The 20,202-nt window shown below is 45.0% G+C and overlaps 1 protein-coding gene across 1 annotated transcript in view; it reads right to left on the reverse strand.

Moving 5' to 3' along the window:
• Positions 1–16,069, reverse strand: part of TMCO4 (transmembrane and coiled-coil domains 4) — a 38,530-nt gene extending 22,461 nt beyond the window's left edge. Inside the window, exons 1-8 of the mRNA XM_074161480.1 lie at positions 15,740–16,069; positions 15,038–15,212; positions 10,313–10,340; positions 8,217–8,349; positions 3,677–3,774; positions 2,835–2,978; positions 2,204–2,323; positions 31–195 (exon numbers count right to left, since the gene is read on the reverse strand). Coding sequence (XP_074017581.1) covers positions 31–195; positions 2,204–2,323; positions 2,835–2,978; positions 3,677–3,774; positions 8,217–8,349; positions 10,313–10,340; positions 15,038–15,212; positions 15,740–15,918 — 1,042 coding nt within the window. The 5' untranslated portion in view covers positions 15,919–16,069. The remainder of the gene's footprint in view (positions 1–30; positions 196–2,203; positions 2,324–2,834; positions 2,979–3,676; positions 3,775–8,216; positions 8,350–10,312; positions 10,341–15,037; positions 15,213–15,739) is intronic.
• Between the last annotated feature and the right edge of the window lie 4,133 nt (positions 16,070–20,202).

The raw sequence follows: 20,202 nt of genomic DNA on the forward strand, positions 1-20,202 counted from the left end.
AAGCAGCTCTGAGACGATTTAGGTTCTTACCTGATAAGACAGTGAATTTTAGGGCTTCCTGAGCCATCATGTTCACAAACCCATTCAGCAGGGAATCTAAGGCGTTGCCAAGCTCCATCAAGTACTTGGATTCCCAGGCCAGGCAGTACTGCTCCCTCGACTGCAACATGCTGCTCCACGGCGCGGTGAAGCTCCCTGAGAAAGGTCGCAGAGATGGAATTCACATTCAGAGAAAACACAAGAACTCTTCTTGGCAAGAGGAATCCAACAAAGAATCAGAAAAGAAGCTGCAGGACACTGAAATATACTGATATACTGTGATAATCAGGAACCGTATTTTCAAATACCGTTAGATTTAGACTCTGTATTTCCACTGTTTTACAATAAATTTGGGGTTTGTAAATAATGCCACAGCTTTAGCTGCCTTGGCAAAGAGTCTTCAGTGTGGACAAGCTCAGACTTCATGATCCATTCAATTGCCCCAGAGACTGCCAAGACAGATGGACGTTAACACTAATTATGTCAGGTATTAAGGACATTCCTCCTATCATCAGATCAGGCCAACTCCTGCAGCTCTGTCTTCTCATACAGACCAAAGGAGAGCCTGCACTGAGAAAGCGCTGAATGGCTGCACAGACTGACTTCGGTGGGACCAGAAAAATGGAAAATATGCAAGATCTTGTCAAAAATAAAAATCTATCGCAGAGCATCTTCCCAGCACTTCATTTAGGTGGGCAAGGATTGCATTAATGGTTCTGTCTGAAAGCAAGGAATCTGCATTTTCAGATCCAGACTGCAATTACTTTCACTTTGCCATCTAGCCTAGTTAGCCACTTCAGTTTAATTTTTTTCCCTCCAGATGCTAATGAAGAGAGATAATGGATGATTTACACTGTGCAAGCCTCATTTTTGGCTGCAAGAACAATTTTGAAGCCATACTCTCTCTCCTGTTTGCTGTGTAGCTTGTACTGAGCGGCCAGGAGGGGCCTGGCAACGCTATTAATGGCAGATGGACTCTGAAGGGCAGAGCAGAATTTTTGTTTTAATTAACTCAAACCCTTCCCACACTGTTCCTTCCCCAACCAAGTGCAGGACAGGTGGAGACAGCTGCTGACCTAAGTGGCACAAAAGAGCCCCAGGCCAGGTCACAGCCTGATATACTGTACAGGTAGGCAGCTAGTGGAGCTCAAAGATCAAAAGGTAATAAATTCCATAAAAATCTCATCCTCAGTCCCTCTGTTTTAAGGAGTCACGAAAGCATGCAAATAGAGCTGTAAGGAAGAAAACGGATGACAGTTCTAGTTTGGCTGTTTTAAACACTATAGCAGATTGCTAGTTATGGAAGAAGAATGCGTGTCATTTGTAACTCCCTTTTAAGGGCAAACAGACACAGAAAGGTTCCTGAAGGGACCCACTTGTCTCTGTAGGAGCCCTCCAACCCCAAGGATTCGGACCCCTTGGCAAGCAGACAATGAGACAAGCCAAAGCGCCGTACTGCAAAGTGAAAATAACCTTACTCTGACAGCAAGCTGCAACCTAACAACCAACAGGATGGAGACATCCTTCTGCATTAATGATATCTCATATTAATTATGATGCTTCTGAATAAATTGGCAGCTGTTCAGTCAGGTTGCTGAACGCATCAGCAGACAGTTGACATATTTTATATGACAAGCTATACTGGAAACTAAAACACTACAGACCTTTCAAGGTTGCTGCCTCTAACTTCACCTCCTGAGTGCTGTGCTTAACAGGATTTACTTGCCAGAACTTTCTTGCCAATAAACCTCATTAGCTGGCAGATACTGAGAACGAAAAAAGACACTATTTTCTGTTAATTGCCAGAGGATAAACATAAGGTCTCAGAGATAGGTGAGACACTTTGTACTCCTGCTGGAAATCATCCACCCCAAACAGACCTTTCCTAGCAAAACCAGACAGCATTTATTAACAGAAACAATCTGCTACGATTACTATTAATTCTGCTATCACTGCTACCAATCTACTACCCTCTCTCTTTCCTCCGTTTTAATTGGGATTGTGGATTGGGTTACAAAATCTTATGTTGAGAGTCGATCTGGTTTAGTCACCAGGCCATGGAAGTGTGGGGAAGACACGGTGCTACGAGCGCACAAACACTGCCTGGAGTGGAATGGAGACGTGGCTCTCCAGGTTCCTCTCAGCTTCCTCGCCTTGTTCTTACCATATTTGCCAGTGCACAGCCATCCAGTAATTGCTATGGTGATATGAAGCTGTTTGCCTTCAGTAAGTGGGAGGAATTCAAACTCTTCTATGGCTCCCACACGCTTCTTCATCTTGTATCCTACACACAGCAAGGCAGAAACACGAGTCTCAAGAAATCACAGGGCAAGGACAGACTCTGCTAACAGTAGAAATTCATAAAAAATTACTTGGGTAATTTGGATAGAGTTTTTTTTTTTTCCTTTCCAAAACCCTCAGCGAGTCCATGCATTACTTAGGGCTTGGTATGGAGCCAACATGATCCTTCTGAGCTTGTGTGATCTGAGGAAATCCCAGCAGAAGGCTTTTTTGCTGCAGACCAGACATTAGCTCTAACAGCTGCTGCTCTCCACGACAGCATCTTCCTAATCCAAAGCACCAAGCTTTCATTTCCTTCATTAGCTGCATACCAAATTTGGTCATCAGGGGTTACACAGTATCTTAATCAGCATTGAAATACAAAGTTCACAGTTGTAAGATTACATCTCAAGTGCCTTCCCTTGCCCTGCAGAGCTGAGTTAAGTCATTAGCTCTGCATTTGCAGACGTGATCCTGTCCCTCAGTAGCTGGGAAATGTGCGGTCACTCTCTTACCAGTAAGACCAGCTCCAGCTGCTCCAAAAAGCGATGCCATGACAGCAATTCCAGCAGTCGAACCCAAAGCAGCCGCTCCAGCACTTCCAATGACAGTAGCAGCTCCCGCAGCAACCAGAGGGGCAGCGAGACCCCCCGTCAAGCCTGAAGATGCAACAAGTGATATCACCGATTTATTATCACGTACAAAATCCAGACAGTCATTTCCCAGGGCTGTGTGAGTACTCCTAATGCTACTGAGCACGTACAAATGATGGTCTTTCTTGCATCACCAATAAAGGGTCTTTCTGAGACCCTCCACAGGCCTTGAATCTCTGCACAGATTCTTTGACTTCAGTAAAAACGAAGAATAATTTAGAAGTCAAAGGAAGAATGTGTGGTAGACTGGGGTGACCTATGCCCTATTTGCTTAAGAAACATTGATCCAGTCTCACACTGTTCTGAATTTAGAGGTGAAGATCTGATCCCCTTATAACACAAGAGCAAAAGAAGAGAAAACATATTTATGGGTGACAGCCTCAGACTGATATTTCCTCCAGCCAGTGAAGCTACACTGGAATAACATTTCTAGCTCATTCTTTCAGTTTTATTTTCGTGTGGCTGAAACTTTTCTTGGATTTGAGGTTTCTTTTGTTGGGTTTTTTCTTTTGCTCGGGGTGTTTTTTGGCATCTGAAGTCACATACTACCTTCAGCCTGGCAAAGAAAAGCAGTGAATGCTTTAAAATTAGAGCTTGGGCTAAAAGGCATGATGGTTTCTGCTGCTGAATGTATAATTCAGACCCCCCCTCCTCTGCCCCTGGTGCTGTGCATGCAATTCAGGAGCAGCCTTGGGCAGCCTCACCGATGACTGTTCCGCCCCCAACGGTTGCCAAACCGATCAGCAGGTATCTCTTCAGCTTTTTTCTTCTTTCTTTCTTTTTTCTTAATACTTCTGCGGTTCTGCGGGGGGGTTAGAAGCACAAAAGCTGATGAAAAAGCTTGACAGATAACAGTGCTGCATCAGAATCTGCTTTTATTCTCCTCAGTTTAATTTCTTTACTGCGAACAGTAAAAAGTAACATGCAGGTGTGGACTGTGACAACACACTCAGAGATTTATGAGCATGGACATAAACCCACAGATTTAAATGGAAACGATTTAATTGCTGACAAAAGCCAACAGATGGTACTTACTTGGAAAACCCTTCCTAATAGGGCTGAAGCTTGTAAAAAAAGAAATGAAAAGTTAAAAGCATTTCAATAACTTTATACTGTCCATGTGTCTTAAAAAAACACAAGAAAGCTAAGTGGAAACAGAGGAAAGTGATTGAAACAAAAGGGAATAGGGGTAATTTGTGCTAACAAAGAGATGGAATTAAACTATTTTCCAACAACAGTGTTTATAGTGAGCTGCTTTCTAATTGCATGTCACAATATAGTAACATAATAGGTATTGAACACAGTCATTAGTTCATTTGTCTGTGGGCATTTAAGCTGTATTTTAACAGGCTTATCAGAAACAGGTAAATAAACCTAAAAGGAACAAATATAACTTATTAGGCAGTACTTTCGGCTTCTCTCTGCCGTCTTTGGTTTCTCTCTTAGAAGAAATACTTCCCACTTCAGAGGAAAGTGCGAGAAACAGAGAATACTGGAATAAGTTGTTTACAGAGGAAGGTTCCTTCTAGCCTGCTTACGCAGCGGTTAATCTGGGCCTTGAAACATGAGAATTTATCTTGCTTCCAAACTTGGATATTTTCCCTCTTAATCCTAGCCTAATTGTGGATTTTCATTATCCATATAATTGCCTAATCCTTCCTGGAATCCCCTAAGCGCGCTGTAATTTTGATAAAGACAATTTTAGATGAGTCCCAAACAATACGCAGCTTTGTAAAACACAGCAGGAGGAGAATGAAGCACAGTGGGTGAAATCCCCGCCTCGCTGAAGTCAACGGCAGAACTCCCACTGACTTGCATGGCACGGAGACATTGTCTCCGCAGAGATCCTCCGAAAAAAACCATCGTGTATTACCTTCTGCAGCTGCAAACATGACCGGCTGCAGAGAACAACAGCGCAGCCTGCCATGGCTACCTCTTCAGCAGTTTCTGTACAACCAAATTCACTTTCACACGATCACAGAATGATATGGGGTTGGAAGGGACCTCTGGAGATCATCTAGTCCAAACCCCCTGCCAAAGCAGGTCCACCCAGAGCAGGTTGCACAGGAATGTGTCCAGGCGGGGTTTGAATGTCTCCAGAGAAGGAGACTCCACCACCTCTCTGGGCAGCCTCTTCCAGGGCTCTGGCGCCCTCACAGCGAAGAAGTTCCTCCTCACATTGAGACGGAACTTCTTATATTCACGTTTGTGCCCATTTCCTCTTGTCCTATCCGTGGGCACCACTGAAAAAAGACTGGTCGTCTTGACACCCTCCCTTTAAGTATTTATAGGCATTGATCAGATCCCCCCTCAGTCTTCTCTTCTCCAGACTAAAAAGACCCAAGTCCCTCAGCCTTTCCTCAGCAGAGAGATGCTCCAGGCCCCTCATAATCTTTCTAGCCCTTTGCTGGACCCTCTCCAGCAGTTCCCTGTTCTTCTTGAACTGGGGAGCCCTTTCTACAAGGCCACGGTCAAAGCAATATTTGGATGTGCCCTAGTTTGTGCCTGCAGCCACCAATCATGCCTGGCATTGGAGAAAATTGCTCCTGGAGTTCTTTAAACAAGTGCTGCAGTCTGACTGTTAGTACCTAAGTTGGCACTATCCAGCGATTTCTGTTCCACGTAGTGGTTCCTCAGCTTTTATAGTCGATGTGCTGAAAATAATGACACTGAGAGAGCTGAAATACAACTAACCTGGCTCTAGTTGCAATAATGAGCAATTTGAGTTACGTGGGTTGAAAGATAGTTTGCAGCTAAAGCCTGCCTGAAGATGCAGGAAGAACAACTACTGTTATGAGAACTTTTACCTGTCACGTCTTTCCTTCCGTAGCTGCTAGCAACTGCTTTTGACAGTCGCTTTCCTAATAGCTTCTACATTACAATTACCACTTGATTACCAGACTGCTTTTTATCCACTACGGTAATTAACTGCCTCTTCTGGTACTTCTCTACCCTCAGTGATCTTGGATGTGCAGCTTCTTGCCTGAACTACAAATTATGCTCAGAGAGATTTTATAGGTGGAATGACAGGTCATTTTCCAATGATGAAAAGAGGCAGGAGTACACATCAGGAAGCAACTGATGGCATGTTTTCCAGTTTCTTACAGAACTGTGTACAAAACAGAGGTTCACACCTGCAAGTCAGAACATGTTTGGTGGTAGTAACATGGATTTAAGAGCATTGTTCTAGAGATGATTGTACATTTACGATTAATGGCTAGAGAGCAGCCCTGAGGAGAAGGACTTGGGGGCGTTGGTGGATGAGAAGCTCAACATGAGCCGGCAATGTGCACTGGCAGCCCAGAAAACCAACTGCATCCTGGGCTGCATCAAGAGAAGTGTGGCCAGCAGGTCACGGGAGGTGATTCTACCCCTCTACTCTGCGCTCGTGAGACCCCACCTGGAATACTTTGTCCAGCTTTGGAGTCCTCAACACAGGAAGGACATGGACCTGTTGGAACGAGTCCAGCGGAGGGCCACAAAAATGATCGGAGGGACGGAGCACCTCCCCTGTGAAGACAGGCTGAGAGAGCTGGGGTTGTTCAGCCTGGAGAAGAGAAGGCTCCGGGGAGACCTCACAGCAGCCTTCCAATATCTGAAGGGAGCCTACGGGAGAGCCGGAGAGGGACTCTTTGTCAGGAAGTGTAGTGACAGGACAAGGGGTAATGGTTTTCAATTGGAAGAGGGGAGATTTAGATTAGATATTAAGAGGAAATTCTTTCCTGTGAGGGTGGTGAGGCACTGGAACAGGTTGCCCACGGAAGTTGTGGATGCCCCATCCCTGGAAGTGTTTAAGGCCAGGCTGGATGGGGCTTTGAGCAACCTGCTCTAGTGGAGGTGTCCCTGCCCATGGCAGGGGGGTTGGAATTCGATGATCTTTAAGGTCCCTTCCAACTCTAACCATTCTATGATTCTATGATTCTATGATTTAACCTTGCAGGTTCTGGGCCACAGGCCAACACATCCACAGGCAGAAGCAAAACCTCCTGTTAACAAATACCAGTAAAAAAGGCCTATGCAGAAGCTGCCAAACCCCTCTTTGGTTGTTACTGCTCCAAAACCTCTTGCAGTGGATGGTCAAAGCTGGAAGCATCCTAAGGAGATGTTAATGTATTCCCTGCCCCCAAAGTCTGTGAGGTCAAAGCGGTGACAGGTTTATATTCTGCTTCCTTCCCCCATTGATTCCTAACTTTAAAACAAACAGAGGGTCACCGATTCCCCACAGATCTCAGCCTTGTGCCAAAAGCCACAGCGAAACAGTCCCCATTAAGACCAACCCTTGCTCCTGCATGCCAAATGGTGGCCTGGTTAGCAGTCCATGATCTTTGAGATTATTTTGATTTTCCCTTTTTACAGTGTGCTGTAAAGTTAAGCTTTATTAAATAAAGCTATAACAGAATGATTCCCGTCACAGGCTGGGCCCCACAGTAACGTCTGAACTGTACTGTGTCAGGGACGTTGATTAAAGCCTTTATTAGCACTCAGGTTAATCTCATAACCTGTTTGCTGAGTTGACAGACAAAAAATATTCAACGGTCCCTCGAAAGTCCACTACGAGCATGTTTACTGCCTCACATATTGCTAAACCTTCACACAATCCCTGCCTGATAACTGGGATGAACAAAAATACTACATTTCTTATAGGTACCAACATTTTGGCTGTTTCACATCTAAGGACTGGCGAATAAGAGAATTAATCTTATATTAATAAAGCAGAATTAGGAGTCAGGTCCGTAAGTATCTACAGATGCGGGCTGTTGCCCTCAGAGATGTACCTTCAGTAGGAGTTAGACAGCTGGCTCTTAAAGAGGACACAGAGAAGGACAGATCCATAGAAAATCAGCAGCTGAGGATCTAATCCTGAAATTTGTAGGAATCTCATGTTCTATCTGAAGAACATTGGGCCGAGACATAAGAGACACAAGATCTTTGTGATGTATTTAAGCATAATCTACAGTCTAGGAGAGGCAACTGGCACAAGGAAATGAGGCAGTTCAGCACAGAGTGGCCTTTACCAGCTTGCAAAGTTGCGTCTCAGCTCTGATTTTAAGAGTGCTGAGCTTTTCTGCTTCTCAGTGCAGCTGAAGTGCTGCGAGGGCTCTGCAACCCTAATCAAGCCATAAATGATTATGCTATTCCATGGAGGGAATGATCAGAGACTGGACTTAGGCACAAGTAATTACTGCTAAGCTTTCAAGCACTGGCAGTGTTTTTTCATCCCATAGTCAACCCAAATGTTCTTACTCTGACTCTTCTTCTTTTTGCTCCTTCAGGCTCTCAAGCAGAGATTCCTCCAGGACTTCCAGCTCCTCCAAAGGGATTCTCAGCAGCCAGATGATGTGGCAGATCAACACCCTCGCTCGAGCATCGTAGTATCCTAAAACAGAGGGAAGCCCAGGAAATCAGTCTTCATCGCACCAGATTAAATAGCAAGCAGTGAGCTCAGCTGTGCTAGAGAGCCACGTCACATACAAGCATTACTCCTTCCCTCAGGCCCTCTTTGGCTTCCATGTATTTGAAAACAACTCCTATTATCTAGGGAAGAGAGCAATAAATGGAAAATCCTTCTTCCCTGCAAACCTCACGCTGCGAACAGAGTCACTACCCCAGGTAATTGCCTCTACAGCAGAAAAAGGATCTCAAATCCTTTGGTCTTCATCCTCTGTGATAGAGGCCTTTTGGCTCTAGGTAGGCTGCATCTTTCTTCTTCACAGAGAAATGCTGCAGCAAGACCAGTCCTAACTGGAAAGATCAAATATATATATATGTGGGTAATGTGACACAGTACACTCAACTATGCACCAATGCAAGATATGGTATTTTGTAAAGGTGCAGCTCCATACTAAAGCTTTATATTCAGCTCATCTTGTTGCCAGCAGGAGGGACTCTGGAAATTAAGACTCCACACCAGCTCACCCAGCAGCATCACTGACAATGGTCTGCATTTACACCTCTGCTGGAGATGCAGGAGCAGACAGTGCATTCAGACAACACACGATAGGAGAAATGATTACTCCTGAGCTCATAAGCAGGTGTTCTTAAAGAAAAGACATTTTAAATTTAATAGATTTTAAATTATTTGTGCCCACTCTTGCTTTTTATATGTGTTTCTCTCAATAGCACCTGCTGCTTCCTGAGGGTAGGCTTTTGTAAAGGGTTCTTGGTGCGTTCTGGATGAAAAATTCAATTGCTTTTCTAGCGGTGGGTGAAGACACCAGCAAGACCCAACTACGTACTCCGATACCCGTTGCACGTAGATCATGTATAGCATTTGGCAATCTATTAAGTTTATTTATTTATTACCATCATCACCAAGATACCGAACTACTTCGGTAGGCTTTGATGACTCCACTTTTAAGATTCGTGCTTAGTTGAGAAATAAGGATAGTATTTCTCTTCACTTCATCCCCAATATGTGCCACGTCTTGCGAGCCCCAGCAGGTGTTTTAACGAGCAGCCTTCTTGATTCCTGGCTGCTAAGACACAACTTCGCTTTTGACTCAGCCAGCTTGGCAGTAAGTCAGCGAGGCTTGAAAATATATTTCTTTTAAATTCCAGCTTAGCAAAATAAGCAGTTTTGCAATAACTAACTTGTCAATTTTCCATTAAAAATAAAGCAAGCACAAAAATGGTACTTTGTTCTGCCCTGAAACAGGCTAATCAGCAACCAGTGAGTTCTTTCCTGTGAGAACATGTTAAAACAGAGATTCAAAAAATGCAAGCAGTGATATAAAACAGGCTTCTTTTAGAAATGAACATTTTGCTAAGTAGGCAGTCCTTATTTCCTTAATTTTATCAGACTAATCCATGCTAGGGATTGCAAACCAGAAAATTGTTTCACGTGTAATGTAATATACGAGTAAAATCACATTTATTTATAACAGGCTTCACAGAACACTCTGGAATTTATTCCCTGAGTATTTTTTTTTCTTTTTAGGCAACAAGTGATCTGCAGAAAATTTTCTAGGCTGAGATTTTTCACAGCAGCTTCACTGCCTTCCTGAAGGAAGAGGTGTCTGCTCCCCTGGAAACACTGCAGAAAAAAACACCCCAGTATTTCACGTCAGAACTTTTCTACCATCACATATAATTGCATGCCAATATGCGACGTGAAGGTAAGGAGGTAAACAGTTGTTTAATTTTTAATAGGCATTATTAATCATTCCTAATATAATAGTTGCTTTTCCTGTAGAGGACGCAGGGAAAGAGTGTGCTGCTTTTGCTATAAGGGAAGCTAAGATAAAATAGGATGGTACCTTGAGCTTTTTGAGCATTTTAAAGTATCAGATGTAAACTCATCTGCATGATTCTTACAAAGGACAAATGCTAGATAAACTTACCATCTCTAAGAGAGAAGGCTAGAAGGTCCTAAAAAGAAAAAAAAAAGAATATTCAAGTTAAAACTGATGATGTAAACCTGGAGGTATCAAAATAGAGGCATGAAAACCCATCGGATTATGATTTAATTACTGCAGCATGACAGTAATTCCCATAAACATGGGAAGCCAGCAAGCTATAACTCCGCACGGCAGCACAGAGCAAAGCCAGATGCTTCCAGGACAAAATTCTCCATATGCAGGTACAAATGGCCGGACAGAAGTAGATAATGCTTGGTATATGCTGAAGTATCCCTTATTTTTTTGTTATTAGTGATCCTGTTGATCTGAAAGCACCATAATTACACCAGACTTCAAAGTCTGGAGAAATAGGGCTCTAATTCTCCTACCACTCTAATGCTTATATATATATATTCATATATACCCATATTTTCTAAGTAACAGGTTTGAATGCTACTTGAATGGACCAGTGGCCCCCATTTTCTTTGGCATTCTGGGAATTCATAGCTCTAGGCCATAAGGCTGAACTGGCATGAAGTTCTTTTGGATTAAGTGCTCAAAAATAGAAAACTCAGAATTTTATGGCCATCTGTCAAGATTGGGGGACTTGACTTCTGTGTTGGCTCCTCACCATAAAAAAAATCAGAAAAACAGATCAATCCCATAGATGGTTTCTATGGGCAAATCCATGAAAAAAGAGGCCAGTGTTTTTACTACTCTGTTCTCCTCTTTTATTATCAGTGGATAAATTTTAAGTTCTTTATGTAACTACAACACTAAGTACTAGCTCAGTCTAGCTACTTCCCTCTCCTGCACACAAATAAAGCACAGCTGAATTTTACAGGGAATCCTTCAGCCCTTTGGGAACACAAAAACATGCAGCCAAAGATGTAGGATGCTGCCAAAGAGTTTATGATTATTAGTCCCATAAGCTCCTAAGCAAAATGTGTATCGTAAAAATGTCTCTAATCTTTTCCCTACTGCATGAGAAGTGTAGAACAGAGAACGAGCCATCCTTAACTAGCTCCTACTAGAAGAGTGGCAAACTGTAGATATTATCCAGGCAAAAGTAAGTGCCTGGACTCTGAATATTGTTTTAACACGAAAAGAGTCTGCTATTTGGTGAAGGAGGAGAGAGTTTTTGCATAGCACTGGGGAAGCCAAAGGATCAGGGCAGCTGAATTCCCACCTATGGGTGCTTTCTCACAAGATATAGGCCCAAACCCTTCGCTCTGCTGCTGCCTGATGTTTTCACACACATCTCTACTGTTGAATATCTGGGTGGCTGTTCCCATGCACAGAGAAAGCCTTCTTTTGCTTGCCTGTCCTGCAAGTCCTAAGGAGATAAGCATTTCCAGAAGGTATGCGTTCGGCTGGGCTCTGCACAAAGCAGTCACCACTGCTCCTTCATCCTGCATCCCAATGGCCAGAGTGCTCACCCAAGAAGAGGAAGGTCCTGGTTCGCTATCTCCAGTGTGTGAATAACCCTTTTAATTTAAGGTAGTCACTGAATCAGAGCTCTTCTGTTCCCCCAGTCACCACACTGCTAAAAAAAAAAGGCTCCTTTTTAGCTTCAGCTACAATTAGTACACACACAGCGCAGACTGTTCCCCAGGGCGGTTGGTGGGATGTGGGAATGGGAAACGTTCATTCCCACAGGCAGAGGGAGGAACGTAACTCTGGTTTCCCAGAGCCCAAGTACTGTAACTACCCAAGTATTAGATATGGGGTCACCATCATCTCCCCCCCGGCTTCAGGTTTGTGAGGAAGGGGTGGCTTAGAGGTGTCGAAGCCCAGCAGAAGGTCCCGGGCTGGGAGTCCCAGGCAGAAAGCTGACCAAGCAAAGAGCCTTAAATCTAGAATAAGGTGAAGCCTGTGGCTTTGCTGCCATCATTTTCCATGGGTTAATGTAAGCAGCCTCTTGAACAGGGTTACTGGTTTGTGCAGAGTCCGTTTGCAGGCAATAAATTCTCCCCGTGTGCTACAAAGGGAGCCGTGGGTGTTGACTCAGGTCCTGTATGACACACCCAGGATCCTCTGTGGCACCTAATATCAAATAACCTCTTTTAAAAATCTGGCCTAAGCATTTACATCCATGCATTTCAAAAGCTGAGGGATGGAATCAGGTAATCAGGTGACAAACTGGAACTACTGTTTTTATTGCATCTGTGCCAATTCGCATTCTCAACTATTTCTAATTGGTTTAGGCTCTGCACGTACTGCTGTGCAGTCATCTGGAATGCAATCAGCATTGATTAGATTAGCTCACGAGTAGTTTGCTTTCCTCCTCTAAGCAGCAGTTATTACATTTCAGTCTTGTTTTGAATCTCCCTGTGAACTCTATGCACAAGACTACCCATCCCTATGATTGAGAAACCCTAGAAAGAAAGGGAAGCAATCTTTATTCAGTCTTTGCCAGCTTTTTATGAATTGCCGCAAGTTCAAAACCCATTTCCCCAACAACAGAGAGCACCCAATCCACATCGCAGTGGGTGTGTGTAGAAAAACACAGGAAAATGAGCATTTAAAATATGTTCAGAGAAAAAAACACCACCTTATTCATAGTAAGAGCTTTCAACATTTTCTAAGCTATCATCACTCCTTCACCTTTTATTGTCGCACTGCCTTCTCATACCACACCCACAGCCTGTGTGTTATTGACTACTGTCCACAAAGGCATTCAGTTAACGAATGTTTGCCTGCAACGAATGCAAACAAATATAAAAACCCATAATCCCCCAATTCTTATTGAATCAACGGTGAGCTCATCGCTCATCTCCTGACCTCATGTATCATGCCTTCAGCACGGCTGAGACGGAGGGCATTCAAAACTGCAGGCACTAGTGCCAACAGGACCCTGCCACTGAGCAATTAAAGCATGCGCTCATTAAATGAACAGTAAATGTTGCGTCAGTAGCATCTGAATACAAAGAAGCAAGAGCACCATAAAGTAAAGTGTCAAGATACCACAGAGCTTTGTCCCGTAGCTTGTTTATTTTCAGGTAAGAAGGAAAAAGATGATCTCAGCTTGATGCACTGAAGTTTCCCACACACCAGTCTGCCTTCCCCAAGACCCCTTGCAAGCCTCTGCTGCCCTGCTCTACAAAAAGCCTTTAATTCTATCTTTCCTTTGTTGAAATCAGTCACCTTGCCCATACACATGATTGCATAAGGTACTGATGTTGTGGCATTAAGCCTGATAGCGATTACTGATCTTTGCTTTCAACTAATCAAAGAATTGTTATCTACGGCTTCTGTATTTCACCTGGATCTAGGTGATAAGTGCCTCGGTTCTCTGGCTCAGAGCAAAATGCCATGTACTCCCATTGATCCAGAGCCGCTTTTGTAAAAGCACAAGGAGACCTTAGGCAACACAAGCTAAATTTCACCAAAATTTCACCCTTAATTAACTCAGCAGCAATGCAGGAAGACTTCCCTAATTCTAGAGAATCCATCCTGAAGCAGAGAGAACGAGGGAAACAACCTGGGAACTACCAAGCCATCTAGATGCAGAAAGAACTGAGAATGGATTTATTGATTTTGAGCAAACAACATCAAAACGGCGGCTCTTATTTTAGAAGAGCTGTCCTAACATATTAATTAAGCTTAAGATTCTCTGTAACTGTTCTCCTACTGTTACAGGACTTTGGGCATTGTAACATTTGGATGTTTGGAGCAGATACTCTGATGCCTTTTATGGAGTGACTAGAAGACACGAAAGATGGCTGAGATAATGGCAGCTGGTTGTGATGACCAAGAAAGTTCACTCCTATCATATCTTCACTTGCGCAGCCCTGTTCTCGCATCTACTGTTCCCTCAGGCCGTTGCTAAAGGTGAGTGTGCGATAACTATTACCCAATATCAGAGCGCTTGTCTGCACACAGGATGCCTCGCTGTTTCCTCGTGTGCGGTACAGAGCAAAGGGTGCGAAGTGACAGTGGCCGCGTTACGGCTGGCAGCAGCAGCAGCCTACCCTGCTCTTCGCCCCGCACAGCATAATGTGAGCCTGGATGAGCAGATATCCTCCCCAGCTGAGACGCTGCAGCAAAGGTGAATGCCACCAAAATGCTTCGCCTTTTTAATCTTTACATCAGCTTTTACATCAGAACATGACAGAGTAGTCCCAGTGTCACTAATACTTTCTCAGTGAAAGAAAATAAAGTCACGATAACTTAATTCCCTTGTGGCCAAAGCTGACTCTGGAATCATAGAATCATAGAATTGTCTAGGTTGGAAGGGACCTTTAAGATCATCTAGTCCAACCATCAAAAAGAAAAAAGACTCTGGAACTTGTGCTATTTGGAGCACGTACCTAGAGATGTTCTGTATTAAAGGTATGGTGAAAGGGCTTTGAAACAAATGAAAATCAGGTCTATCACGTTTAGTGTTTCACCAAAATCTGTAGAATGCACCTATGAATCAAAAACACTGCAATAATACAGTCAAAGTGAAAAATTTGTCAGTTCTCAGTTCTGTAGAGCAAAGGCATCAAAGACACAAAACGTTAATTCAACACACAGTAACGTGCCTCACGTTCATCACTTCCAGGAGCTGTTAATGGAGAGAGAGACTGACGGGCACCCACACAGCTGCTCGGAAATATATGCATATCAGAAATATTGAATTGTTTCCTTGACTGTACAAACAGAACTTCAGTTGGAAAGAGAGAAGTGTGACAAATCTCTCGTGCAAAAGCAAACAAGGGCGAGGGGAGCATATGAACTTACCTGGGTAATGACAACCGGGTTTTCTTTTACGACGGGATCCTTCAGCAAAATCTCAGTAAAGGTTTCTGTGCCCTCACCTCCTAAGCCACTAGCGAACGCTCTCATGGCAGGTAAGACAGCATCGGGCAGGTCCAGCCATTTCACAAAGCCCTCAATGAACTCAGTCCTGAAGGAGCTGTAAGGGAACAGTAGCAGTTAAGGCTCCCTAACTGGGTATTTTTGCAAACTTTGAGTGGCCCCTGCTTTCAGATGTTGATCTGTTGCCATTCACACAAAAATCAGAGTGTGGTAAGAAGTCAGCAGGTGGTGAGCTGCTACACGAGCTGGCTAAACAAACAAGCGAGCGATCTGAATGGGGCCAGCCCTGTCTTCAATATAAGGGATGCAATTTGGACTGAAGTATAAAAGTCTTAAAAGCGTAAGAAAGAAAATCGATACCATTAGGAAAACACCTCATGTCAGGGTGTGCTTTGCCTTTCAATGGGCTTCAGAACAACACCGACAGAGAAACAGTGGGAAAATGTCAACACCAGCAATCAGCTTCTAGGCTCTTTTTGTGTCACCTTCCTGAATCTGAGCATTCATCTTCGGGAAGACACCCAACACCAGAAAGATCTTCCACTCCCCTACATTCAGAAGATCCCCCCCCTCCGGAGTCTGATACCACCCCCTTTGCTCACCCCTTGCTATCCCGTATGGTACCTTTGCTCGTTTTCAGGGAAGAGCCATGCCAGGGATATCCCACAAAGCGCCGCGTAAGCAAATCTTCCTGGCTCCCCCAGCCGCTGGCCCAGGAGCACACATGGTTCCTTTTCACCTGCCTCTTCAGCCCCACTGCGCTGTTTCGAAGCCCAACCTTTCCAGTTCTCTTCCGCAGCCATTTTTACCTGCAAATTCAAAGAGGAAAAAGCAGAAGGAAAAAAAAAAACCAAATCAAGAAACAGTTGGAAACCAGGAAGTAAGGAGACAAACTGCCTGTGTTTTTCCACTGTCACACTTGCTTTCGGTATTGTCAAGTCTTTCAAGGTCGACCTTGTGTCTCCCCCGCACTACATGGTGCTGTGCCCAAAGAAGACAACAGACTTTCTGTTCACCAGTTCTCAAATGCTTTGCACAAAATGAGCCGACAATACTTCACACAGCAAAAGGAAAAGTCCCCTTCAAGATGCAAAGAGACTGGTCTCCACTCAGGTATATCATTCACGTTTACCATAAAAATAACGTGTAAAATAAAAGCCCTGCACCTGGTGCAGGGACCAGTCTACAGCTGCCCGGGAAATAATTTGCCTCTCTCATCCTCAACCCAAATTGCTGCTCTGTTCATTTTGCTGATGGCGCTAAGAAAGTTGAGTCCAGCTGCAGCCTCTGGTGAGGAGACTTTTAATGGGTCCCATGGACATTGCTAAGCTTTGCTCGTAACATTCTCTCCTCTATACAACCCGCCGCTGCTTTTTCCCTAATCATAAGATCCCTGCACCACACAGACCGTCAGCTGGGCCAAAATACTGGTTTTTCAGAGCATAGATGTGCACATTTCCAACTGAACGGCTTCCAACTGCTCCCCGGCGCTCCCCTGATTCTACAAGCAACGAACCGAGATGACTGACATCAGGCAGATGGGACAACAGCTCATTTCACAATTCAACGTGGGTAACAATCTGCACCAAAGCTCACTCACATCATCTGAAATTTCTACTGACTTCAGCGAGATTCAGTCGGTATCTAAGGGCCCATACCACCTATTTCATTATATACTTCCTATTTAAATGTTTCCTTTCTTTCTGAATCCTGTAGAAAGTGGCTAAATAGGAATTAGGAGCCCATACTGAATCAAATACAGAATCTCAGAGGATGCAGACACCTTTTATGGGACAGTTTTAGAGTCCCAGAAGAAAGAAATGCAGCACAGGAGCAGCTCTTTTTAAAGAGATTTTATTATCTGCTTGCCGTCTGGCATGGTCTTCCAGGAAAGGTGTCTGTCTTGCCTTCCCGCTCAGAAATTTATTCGAGGAGATTCGTATTTCTCAAGGTTTGCACTATTTAACTGCTGATGTATAAATGGAAGGCAAATTCATCACTCAAGGGCCGATGGTTATCGTAACTCGCACCTTTCTCCCTGGGAGAGCTCAGTTCCCCACAACACGTATCTCCCGATGCCGTCCGGCTTGAGCACACGGGTCTAAGGCATCTCGGTCTGTTTCCATGGAAACATCACATTCCAGCAACATGGGAGCACAAAGTCCACAGGAATAAATAAACTCTGTTGTTTCCGTACCAACTAGAGAAGGGAAGGGCCAGATTATGCTTCTCCAGGGCACCTGGGATCAATGGTCCCGGCAGGTCCCAGCAGATCCCTCGTCCCGGCAGGACCACTCCGATACCAACCTCAACAGGCAGCACATTTACGCTCCCCGAATCCCAGCTGGGAAGGTGGCACAAGATACGTCTCCCTGCTTTCCAGGACTTTCTTACAAAATCCCAAGATTGTTTTATTACCTCAGGAGCTCCAAACCCCTCATTTGGACCCCCAAAATCCACTTCACATCTCTCACTGGGCTCTGATCTTCCTAAAACATCCAGACTTAGGGACCAATTTGCCCAGGAATAATCTAACACTTCAAGTTTCGATAACTTTACAAATACTTGGCATGTCTACTCACCTCTGGACACAGATTTATTAGCTTGTTATGGGAGATGACATTGAAAATAAAATTCCCTTCCCTCCTGTGATAGATTTATTGATTTGTTAACACAGGCTCATATGAAAAGTGAAGCAGCTAAAAATGACCCCGAAACAGTACAACTGTTTAACCTTGTTTCGCAGTAATATAGAAGATGTGAGCAATTATGGAGTGACACCATAGTGGCTTCTCACATGCAACTTTATTGCCCTTATGCAACAAATAATTCATGATGCTAAACATCTAGAACACCCTGAGAAAGATATTGAAAGACTTTGCTCTGGAGATGCTCTGATCAGTATGTGCGATGCGAGTCCCTCAACATAGATATCTATTACTTCATAAGTAGCCAGGAAAAATGGGCTTGGATTTTCAGACATGCAGCATAAAAAAAAAGGGCAACATGGGATTTAGATGCCCCATCCCTGGAAACATTCCAGGCCAGGTTGGACGGGGCTCTGAGCAACCTCATCTAGTTGGAGATGTCCCTGCTCATGGCAGCAGGGTTGGACTAGATGAGCTTTAAAGGCCTATTCTATTCTAGTCTAGTCTATTCTAGTCTATCTCTAATCTATGATTTAGTAAAGAAAACTTGGGCCATGACGTTTTGCCCCTAAATCCAAGATGAGGGAATTGAGAGCTAGAAATATATCCCCAAAGTTATTTAGAGTTTGTAGCACTGGAATTCACGTCTCTGCCTCACACAATGTGATCCAGCAATCAATAGCATTGCCGTAATCTGAACTGTCACTTGAAAGAGAGATTTTTTTATCACTGCCAGCGCTCACTTTTCACACAAAGCCCTTTGTTTTCTTGAGAGGTGGTGTATTTTATATAGCGTCTCTCACAATCCTCTTTGGAAAGCAGAAAGATAATCCTTTTGTGGATTTAAAGCCGTACAATACACACGTGCTTCCTACTGCTGGAAGAAGAAGAAATACAGAGATGCTGGCATCATGTTTGCCCTAAACCATGACAGAAGTGACCAAACTGTTAATCTCAGAGACCCTCAGAAGTTAACGAGGCATCTCTTTAACCTCAGAGAAGTAGTTGTAGATAATTATTCAGATGGGGTTGGCCAAAAAGTCCCTTACCAAGGTACATAAGAGGACAGTACGGCCGAATTGCAGTTAAGCATCGGACACAACGCCGTGACCGTGGAAATATTTGGGCAGATGAGTTTTCCTGGGGACGTGTGGAGGGCTCCAGAGCCCCACAGGTGCTTACACGCTGGGAGCAGCACAGCCTTCACTTTTAATCTGTAGATACGAAGTACAAACACAGAATGCAATTAATTCAGTCCCCGATAAAACCATGTCTTGACGTAAAACGCAGGAACGTGATACAGGCGGCCACCGCAGAGACGCGTGCTAAAATCAGGGACCAGGGACTGAGGGGATGGGGATGTGGAAAAGGTAAAAGCTGAAGCTGTTGCAAAACTGTGTGCCTTTGATTTGGTGCATCCAGAGGCTGGTAGCGGCTGCGGTCAAAGCTGCGGAGGGAGGTGACCATCGGAGAGAAGCCACCAGTGGGGAGTGCCTGAAGGAAACACCTCAGCTGGGAAAGCTGTGAGGACCCACATCTCCACAGCTGCTAAAGCTCACTTTTATCCCAAGCCCTCTGTGTTTGCTGCTAGAACACGGGATTGTTGGGGTTTTTTTTTTACAGGAACTAGCACTTTTGACAACCCCTAAGGAGAGGAAACCAGCCCCGGCAGCAGAGGGGGGACGCCGCCGCAGCCCTCCCCTCAGGGAGCGGCCTGAGGAGAGGGTCCCGCCCGCTCGCCCCCTCAGCCCAGAGCTGCACCCCAGCCCTCCCCAGCCCCTCTCCCCACCTCTCCCGGCCCGGACCCGACCTGCTGCCGGCCCGGCCTCAGAGAGGAGCCGCCGCTCCCTTCCGCCGCCGCCGCCCGCCCCTTCCTGCCCTGCCCGACGCCACTACGCAATTTGCGTACGGCTGGCGGGCTGCTCTGGGCCGTCCCGCTTCCCTACGCGGCTGGCGTAGCGAGGCGCGTAGATTGCGGAGCGTAGGGAGGGAGCCGCGGTGGGCTGAGGGGATGGCGAGGAATGGCGGTACCCCCCCCGCCCCCGGCTGGCCCTTACCCGGTTCCCGGCCCCTTCACGGGGTTGGTGGTAGGTCTGTCTCCACCACGAGATGGGTATAGCTGCTCTTTCCTCGCTGCCCACCTTTATCTGCAATCTCGGGCCTTGTCCGCCACATTGGTGCCTCACTCAGGGTTTAGGCCTACCTGGATACCGGGCCTTTTGCTCCTTTTAAAGCCTTTCTTCCTCTACGAGAGCGCCTCCTTCTCTGAGAAAGGGTTACAGAGAGAGGTAGCGAAGTGCATGTGGTGAAGCTGCTCTCAGGTTGCTGCCCCAAGATTTCTTTGGCATCTCCCTGCAGGACAGGTTGGTGTCTCTGGTGGTTACCCTGAGGAAAATTAAAGTTTCAGTGGTGTCTCATTTCGTGCTGTGTTACCAGGTG

This window comes from Numenius arquata, chromosome 20 (genome assembly GCF_964106895.1).
Source record: "Numenius arquata chromosome 20, bNumArq3.hap1.1, whole genome shotgun sequence".
Lineage (NCBI taxonomy): Eukaryota > Metazoa > Chordata > Aves > Charadriiformes > Scolopacidae > Numenius > Numenius arquata.